Source organism: Panulirus ornatus, chromosome 14 (assembly GCF_036320965.1).
Source record: "Panulirus ornatus isolate Po-2019 chromosome 14, ASM3632096v1, whole genome shotgun sequence".
Taxonomy (NCBI): Eukaryota; Metazoa; Arthropoda; class Malacostraca; order Decapoda; family Palinuridae; genus Panulirus; species Panulirus ornatus.
In genome coordinates this window covers 7997301-8006776 of record NC_092237.1, presented here as the reverse complement: position 1 = coordinate 8006776, position 9476 = coordinate 7997301, and the positions used below count along the sequence as shown (strand labels likewise).

Genomic DNA, 9476 nt, shown 5'->3' with positions numbered 1-9476 from the left:
AACCAAATTGACTTAAAAAAAAAAAAAAACATTTCATGCAAAATATTCAAGATATACCTTACCTATATCTTTATTCGTTATACTTGGAAAATTGAGTACTCTGGAAGGTAAAAAAAGTTGTGGATTGATACCATACAGGGATGATGGTATTTTATAAGAGGTAGTTGGTAGAATTTTCTTAGTGGAGGAAGGGGCTGAACGTAGTTGCTCGCTTCTGACTGATGCAGTCCTCCCAACAAAATCTCTGAAAGTTTTTAAATAATAAAATGGTGATAATAGGAAAGTTGTATAAGTTGCAGAGATTGTGATTACATAGGAATAATTGCAATTACATAGGAATAAGTAGGTACAAGAAGAATGGAGAAAGTTATAACCTGAGATTTCAACACTAAGCATTACAGGAAGCTTGGTAATATCCTGTCATTAATGTCTTTGCTGAAAATGTACTACTAACTGTTCAACTGTATACAATATGACTCCTTCAAAGGTGACATAAAAGCTGTTGAATGTACATTCATCACTGTAAAGGAGCTGTGCATCAGATACATAGAAAAGGCATTGATGGTTGAAGAGCTATTAATGACAAAGATTTTCATACAGTAACCATAAAAACAAAAACTAATATCTCATAGCTCAAAAATTTTGGGATACAAAGACAGTAAACTTTCCTTGTTATAAATCATAATGTACTAGAAAATGTACAGTATTGACTGAAATACTGCTCAGGTAAGAATATGTTAAGCAAAACAAGTATGAAACCCTAATCTTGATGAGATGAATAAATTACTAGCTGTGTTAGTAAAGAGTGTATGTGTGTGTATATATATTTATGTGGCCTTTATTCTTCTATTTCCTGGTGCTACCTCACTCACACGGGAAATGGTGTTCAAGTATGAAAAATGAAAAAACATATGTATATATATATATATATATATGGATAAAGGCAAGCAAGTATGAATATGTACATGTTGTATGTATACGCTGATTTGTATACATGAGTGTATGGGTGTTTATGTATATATATTTGTGTGTAAATGAAAGGATGGGCCATTCTTCATCTTTTTCCTGGCACTATATATTATTATATATCATTATTATTATTATACTTAATCGCTGTTTCCCACGTGAGCAAGGTAGCACCAGAAAAAAAGACAAAGAATAGCCCATCCACTCGTATACATATATATACATACATAAACACCCAAAAGAAGAAACAGAAAAGGGCCAAGTGTGGCAAATATGTATGAAAAAAAAAGTATATTCATATGCTAATCTTTCACTAGGTTCCCTTCAGCTAATACAAGCAATTCTTAATATTATGCATGCCATAACTAATTGCAATCATTGTGACCAAAGTCTCCATTCACACACAGTCTCAACTATACACAAATCAAAAATCATTCCTCTGACATTCTCATCTAAAATTCTTACAGGTCACATGCAATTTAGTGTCTACCTTTTTTGTAGTGTATCTCCTCTCATTGTACCTTTAACTATACTATCATTATCTTTTTTTTTTTTTTTTTTTTTTTTTTATACTTTGTCGCTGTCTCCCGCGTTTGCGAGGTAGCGCAAGGAAACAGACGAAAGAAATGGCCCAACCCCCCCCCATACACATGTACATACACACGTCCACACACGCAAATATACATACCTACACAGCTTTCCATGGTTTACCCCAGACGCTTCACATGCCTTGATTCAATCCACTGACAGCACGTCAACCCCTGTATACCACATCGCTCCAATTCACTCTATTCCTTGCCCTCCTTTCACCCTCCTGCATGTTCAGGCCCCGATCACACAAAATCCTTTTCACTCCATCTTTCCACCTCCAATTTGGTCTCCCTCTTCTCCTCGTTCCCTCCACCTCCGACACATATATCCTCTTGGTCAATCTTTCCTCACTCATTCTCTCCATGTGCCCAAACCACTTCAAAACACCCTCTTCTGCTCTCTCAACCACGCTCTTTTTATTTCCACACATCTCTCTTACCCTTACGTTACTTACTCGATCAAACCACCTCACACCACACATTGTCCTCAAACATCTCATTTCCAGCACATCCATCCTCCTACGCACAACTCTATCCATAGCCCACGTCTCGCAACCATACAACATTGTTGGAACTACTATTCCTTCAAACATACCCATTTTTGCTTTCCGGGATAATGTTCTCGACTTCCACACATTTTTCAAGGCTCCCAAAATTTTCGCCCCCTCCCCCACCCTATGATCCACTTCCGCTTCCATGGTTCCATCCGCTGACAGATCCACTCCCAGATATCTAAAACACTTCACTTCCTCCAGCCTCTCACCATTCAAACTCACCTCCCAATTGACTTGACCCTCAACCCTACTGTACCTAATAACCTTGCTCTTATTGACATTTACTCTTAACTTTCTTCTTCCACACACTTTACCAAACTCCGTCACCAGCTTCTGCAGTTTCTCACATGAATCCGCCACCAGCGCTGTATCATCAGCGAACAACAACTGACTCACTTCCCAAGCTCTCTCATCCCCAACAGACTTCATACTTGCCCCTCTTTCCAAAACTCTTGCATTTACCTCCCTAACAACCCCATCCATAAACAAATTAAACAACCATGGAGACATCACACACCCCTGCCGCAAACCTACATTCACTGAGAACCAATCACTTTCCTCTCTTCCTACACGTACACATGCCTTACATCCTCGATAAAAACTTTTCACTGCTTCTAACAACTTTCCTCCCACACCATATATTCTTATCTTATAAGCACAAAATACTGGCAGGTGTTTTCATATAATTAGCAAACTTACCTCTCATCCACAGAGCAGCCACTGATGACCAGTTCAACATTCTCTCCACTGAGGTGCTTGAGATTCATTTCTAAAAAGCGAATTATTATGAACTGCTTCATCAAAAATAATAAATTTACTCCACTACCGTACTCTAATGACTATCAATCATCCTCTTAACTACCTTAAGTACATTAATCCATTCTCAATCATTCAAAATTCAAAGGAAATTTTAAACTTGTAAAGCCCAATGATGTACACCTGTAACCTAAAATAAATCTTAGCAGTGTATACAGCTTTTTACATGTATAAGATGGTGATATGTACCACAACTTGAACATTATACCCCCGATCAATTTACTGCTCTTTCAAGATAGTCATCTTCTGGAAATTTAAGAAATAATATTTCTAAACAATGACAAAAAATAAAATTTCTTATAATACTGGCATTTTATTACAGTACAAAAGAACATTTCAAATAATGACATGTAAGCACAGGTAAACATGGTGGGATGATATATGATAGTGGCATAGATGCAGTTGTCCACAAGGTTGTGTAATGTCATATAAAGATGAAAAGAACAATCCATACCCAGAATGAGAGTACTTGAAAGCATCAACAAGACAGTTGTATGATACAAAATACCGACCACAAAGAACAAACCAAGAACATGAAAACAACAAAAAAGTACCACATGAATAAATAAGAAAACGGGGTAACAAGCATCAAAAAGAACAGCGACTCCTAAGTAAAAACCATGCGGATGTACAGCTAAAGGAGCAAAACAAGATCAACATAACTTATTGGAGGAATACCAAATAAGAGAAAGGGAGAACAAGTGAATAGAAAATATGAACCATGATAAAGAACAGAAATCCTGAAAAAAAAATACAGCATATGAACAGACAATAACCTAAGGTAAAACAAACCAGATCATGCTTATAAAGTTTGATTACATGTACAGAAGCTCTGACAGTTAACAGAGATGGTGGGAAGAACAAGATGGAACAATATTTATGACAGCTGGCTTGCAGAAAAAAGCTACATACTTTGAATTTGTTTAACATGGAAGAGAGAAGAGCAAGGGGTGACCTGATAACAAACTTTACGTTAAACCATACTGACATGGACAGTGGTCACTTATTCGAAAGATGTAGGGTCTGAATAACCACATGAAAGCAAGAAATTTGACAAAGAAAGATGTAAAGAATACTTTTACAGCACGAGTGATGGATGAATGAACAAAACTAAGCGAGGATGTTATACATGGCAAAATGTAAGTTTAAAAAGGACAGTTGTCGAGAAATTTCAGGATATGGAGCACCACGAATGTAGAACTCCCTTCCCTATAGTCCAAATAGGTAACTACAAAACAGGTAATTAAAGTCCCAAAACTGCAGAGGGTAAAAGAGCCAAGCAACTGAAAGAAAGGACCACTAAGTTTACAAAATAAAAGCTGAATAAAAGACCAAAGCTGAAAAATTAAAACCAGCACACTAAGGAAATGGAAAGGCCTAAGGCTTTGAAGACAATCATTTGACAAGTGACTAAGAACGAGGCAGATAACCTAATGCTATAAATTTCAAGAAAAAGGAATAATCAAACGGAAAACTGAAACAAACCCTCTCTCTCAGTAGGCATAGTCGGGGACATCGAGGGCCACCACGGGGTGAGTGCTTGGTGGTGATGGGTGGGGGCAACCCGACCACTGTCCCTGACCAAAACTTCATTGTAGTGAGATGTAAAGCACCGCTGCTTGTCCCTGCCCAGCCAAAACGTACATTCGCGTTCCCATCTGCAAACAAAACATGAGGAAGGTTTACATGTATTGCCTGTAAACTGGAAAAACAGTATTTTATCATCAAAGGTGTAGAACTACTGACAAATAAAATATCTAATCACAGCTCTGTCAAACATGTCCTTCCCCACCATTTTCAACTGCCAGTGATGCATTTCAAATGTAGTTTTATTCTTCCAGCTCCTGACACTTTCCCTTTTCAATCAACTTCAAAATGGAATCAATACATTCTAATGCTACTAGTAATCTTATAGCACCCCTTAGAACTTAAATCTAAAACTTTTATCCCACACATCAAGGTAATTTAGATTCCGGGTTGCAATATGTGACCTGGTCTTTACTGTTAATATTTCCCTGCTTCCAATTACGATGTAGCCTATGGAATCTGCAGTCCCATAAAAGGAGTCCTGATATATATATATATATATATATATATATATATATATATATATATATATATATATATATATATATATATATATATATCTTTCTTTTAAACTATCCGCCATTTCCCGCATTAGTGAGGTAGCGTTAAGAACAGAGGACTGGGCCTTTGTGGAATATCCTCACCTGGCCCCCCTCTGTTCCTTCTTTTGGAAAATTAAAAAAAAGAAAAAAAAAAACGAGAGGGGAGGATTTCCAGCCTCCTGCTCCCTCCCCTTTTAGTCGCCTTCTACGACACGCAGGGAATACGTGGGAAGTATTCTTCATCCCCTATCCCCAGGGATATATATTCATACCCATACTCATTATCTTTTTAGTTTCAGTTTCATGGTATAATCAGTCCTCAGACCCACTGACGGCGCAACGGAAGGACGTCTCTATGGGGAGCCCTACAACCTGATTTACACGAACTTGTCGCGGCAAATGAAGTAATAATGCGTCATGAGGCACCAGAACATACGTGCACTTCCGAAGGTTATCATGAAAAACATGTAAATATCGACCGTCACTGACAAATCCGGTATGTTGTGTGGATGGTAGGGGGTAGCCAGCCTCGAAGCTGGGGAGGGAGGGAACGGGTCGGAAAACTGGTTCGGGTATCCTGACCAGCTTTCTATATGTGCTTTCACCCGATAGATTTTTTTGTAGGTGTAGGTCACTGTTCGTGTTAAGATAAAAGTGTAACCTACAGAACTCTTACACAATTCGTATGTCTGATGTTTAATCAGAGACAATGAGAGCCAAGCAAGCTAAGCTAACATCAGGAAGAGAATAAGGATCAAAGTGAATGAAAAGAGAAGACATTAATACAACGTTCAAGTTCCTGAATCGACTTGATAATATCGATACTGACCAGACCTTAAAATAAAGGAAAAGTTAACCATCTGCAAAGCATACAAAACTATGGTGAAAAAGACTCATGAAATACTTCTATAGTAATATATACTGGGTGATTAGAACAAGGTGACAATGGACGTAGAGGATCAAAAAGTTTATATATATATATATATATATATATATATATATATATATATATATATATATATATATGCCATGGTAAGAATGAGCGAGACAAATACCTTTATGACAAGTCACCCCGGCACCAAAACATCAACCCGGAACTTTCTCTTCCTCACCACTCGTGCTCGGGAATGCACCCACAGAATGGCCAGTTAATACGTGAAAATAAAGAAAATCAATGTACATTCACACTGCAGTTTCTACATGCGTCGATCCATCTAGCTATTTGATTTCTTACAACTGAGTCAGAGAGGACAAAGATATACAGCAAATTACAGGTGAGTGAACATATTTAATATTAAGTTCACTCACTTATAATATGAAGAAATGTCACAAAAAACAAATATACAAATATACACTACACATAAAAGAAAAAATAATGTACACACTATCAACGATAAACAAGTGACAAGCGAAAATAACAGGACATAACTCACATACAGTAAAAGGATACCAAGAGAAACTTACAGTTAACAATTAGTTATAAGTTAGGGACCAAGATACCACAAGTCGCAATCTTTAAAAAGAAACAATCGTCAGTCTGGTTTCCATTCGGTTTTAGCATTTAATAACTCACGCAAGAAATAAACGTCTTACGTTTTCATCGTTCCATAATATTCACCGTGGTGTTACCTGGAGCGTCCCAGCAGCCGCCGACTTACATGACCCGGTTTCCTTCCCTGCACGCACCAGCACCTGTGGCATACCTCATTCACTTCCTCCTACTGAACTTGGCGCAATGACCTTTGCTTTCAGTTACTTAGATGATGAACCAGTTATTGGACTGTCCACAAACCTACATTCTTCTAATCTAAACCACAGGCTGGCCTACATATTCAAACTAAAAATGCGGGTCACACACTCATTTAAAATGTTTTACAGCATATGCTTCACTCAGTACGACGTTATGCGCATTTCAAATATTGTAAGGCAAACATCCCGGCAATGGAGATATAATTACCCAAACAAGAAATTTCCCTCTGCCACTTCTAGATATTTTCTGACCTCTTTCCAAAGTGTCTGGGCCACGTAAAATATCACCATGGACGCGGTTATATATATATATATATATATATATATATATATATATATATATATATATATATATATATATATATATATATAACGTTCTAGTTTGCCTACTGCGGTATTTCAAGTTTGGTTTATCTATTCCAATTTCACAGTAAGTACCCTTCGATATTCTAATTAAAGTGCGTTCATCTAATCCGATATCAAACATTTCGTTCCCTGACATCTGCCAAAAGCAACCAAACATTTAACCCTCGAAATATTTGCAACTAATATGGCAAACCAATGTCACTGTTTAACAGTAACTGTCACCAGTAAGAAAAGTTACTGCGTGAAAATTAAAAGACGTCTACGATGAACAAAGACAATGAAGAAAGAAAACAGACGAAGAAGATATGGGAACAGCAGAAGAGGGAAAATTAAGCTTCAGCTGCTTTTTGTTTGTTTGTCAATAACTGGTCCACCAACTGCGTGTCCTTGCGTCACCGAAATCCTCGTCTGATATCTAAATTTCACCAGCATCACCTAAGAAATACACATGCTACTCTTACGAGATGGTCATGCGTCATTTACGTCTCAAACCCTAATGCATAAATGGCCACAAGCAGTCTTCCAGATTCACATTCCGTGAAGCCGCTTTCCAACAATCAATTATGCCTCTTCCAAAGCATCCCGTTTAAGTTTGCTTCCAAGGACAACACAATAACTTATTTTTCCTGCCATGCACTTTAATACATCAAACATATTGTCCATTCGCTAATTCTCTAGCTACCAACGTTTTATGTGACTCCTGATTATTATATTGTCTTCAAATTAACCAATTCTCTTTCCTTGGTATATAAATAGAACATATTCTTCCCACTAAGAACATTTGGAATTTTTTCTCTTATAGTTCACTTAGCTGCCTTCACCCACAACTTCCAGTTCCCAGCATTTGAGCAGTATCTACATTAACTATCAAGTAAAACGAAAACTGATGATACCTATATAAATCAGTCGTCAGGAACTGCACAACTCAATAAATGGAGTTCACATGTAATCAACAGAAAAAAAAAAAATCCCCACAATCATAGAGCAATGGTACTCCTTGCTTCCGCATGGCTGCGGCTTATTTTTCGCCTCAGGGACCGACAATACACTATCAACCAAGAATTCGAGAAAACAGTGAACCCGAAGCCCCACATCAAACTGTTTCAACTCCTGACATACTAAGAAGTTATGCTGGTTGAATTCTGAAGCCTCACAGAACTTGAATGCAATTAGGAGAGGAATTCTACCGAGTTTGAAATGAATGTGGGTTAAAACTCGGCTCAGTCTCAGCTTAGTATATATGAAACCTAATCTGAATAAGCTAAAACTGACCTTTTTACGAGCCATGGCAAGGTCAAAGATTCTTGCCTATCATATTACAAGAGCCATTACTACATTACATTCTAAAACAGGCTGTCGTATTTTGCATCAACCTTTCATTGGGGGTATTCACAATGGCCAGGGGCCAGTCTAACAGTTCCATCACATACGAAAACATAGAAAGTCTCTAGGAGAAAGATGGATGGTAGGTGGCCTAATCCATCACCAACTTTCACGTACGCAATCCTGTTAACACTTATAAGTAATCCATAGTCAGTCTTTAGTCCATAAATTACTAGTCCATCAGTACTTACTACAAAAAAGTGGAAGAAAGTTCCGGAAGTACTCTTATTATCAATACTTTTATTCATTATTCTTATACCCCACTTTCCTCGACCATTCACATATTTCTTGTGTTATGCACTACCGCTCTTCAGCGTCACATAATCTCGTTACTTGTCTTGAAGGTTAGTTTGTTTTTGTATAAAACATGGACGTTAAATCTGGTACTGGTGATTTTTCAGAACGATAAGTTCCACCGCCTCTTTACAGCAATCTGTTGCCTTTAATATGCTAGTCAGCATTCCCCTAGTCCGGTATGTAGGTAACCTATCACGGCGAAGCAATAACCAGGTTATGAAGGCTGCCGGTACATTTCTTTTTTTTTATATTATTTATGTCTGACCCTATGAGGAAGGCCACAGTGCGACTGAGACCTTGAGAAACTACAGAGAGCGTTATGATAACCTGATTAAAATAGATTAGAAAACATTTGTTTATATCAGGAGACACTGACTCTTCGAGATGTTCACGGACGAACATGCTTTAAACACGCCCAAATATGCCTTGTAATAAGGGCAGAACACGTCAGTAATGCTGTGAAGATGCCAATATGCTGCTGCCCAGCACCGTACCACCATCGTCGTTCAGGTTACTGGCATCCACTTGAGGAGAAAGTTGGTGTGGCTTGGGTCACTCCCACCACCACCTTCATCTTACACCTGCCACAGAGGACGCCCTCCTATTCTTGTGGTTGTTTGCCTCCG

At 37.9% G+C, this 9476-nt stretch overlaps 1 protein-coding gene across 6 annotated transcripts in view; it reads right to left on the bottom strand.

Moving 5' to 3' along the window:
- LOC139753272 (uncharacterized) overlaps window positions 1-9476 on the bottom strand; it is a 33701-nt gene that overhangs the window by 7940 nt on the left and 16285 nt on the right. For 5 of the 6 annotated variants that reach the window (XR_011713673.1, XR_011713674.1, XM_071669539.1 and 2 more), the window contains exons 3-5: window positions 4412-4584; window positions 2810-2879; window positions 63-244 (exon numbers count right to left, since the gene is read on the bottom strand). Coding sequence is in view for 3 of the 6 variants with exons in the window: in XM_071669539.1 (XP_071525640.1) it covers window positions 63-244; window positions 2810-2879; window positions 4412-4584 (425 nt within the window). In the remaining 3 variants the exon portion in view is untranslated. Of the gene's footprint in view, window positions 1-62; window positions 245-2809; window positions 2880-4411; window positions 4585-6110; window positions 7049-9476 lie in introns of those variants that run through there. The other variant, XM_071669537.1, reaches the window with a different exon arrangement.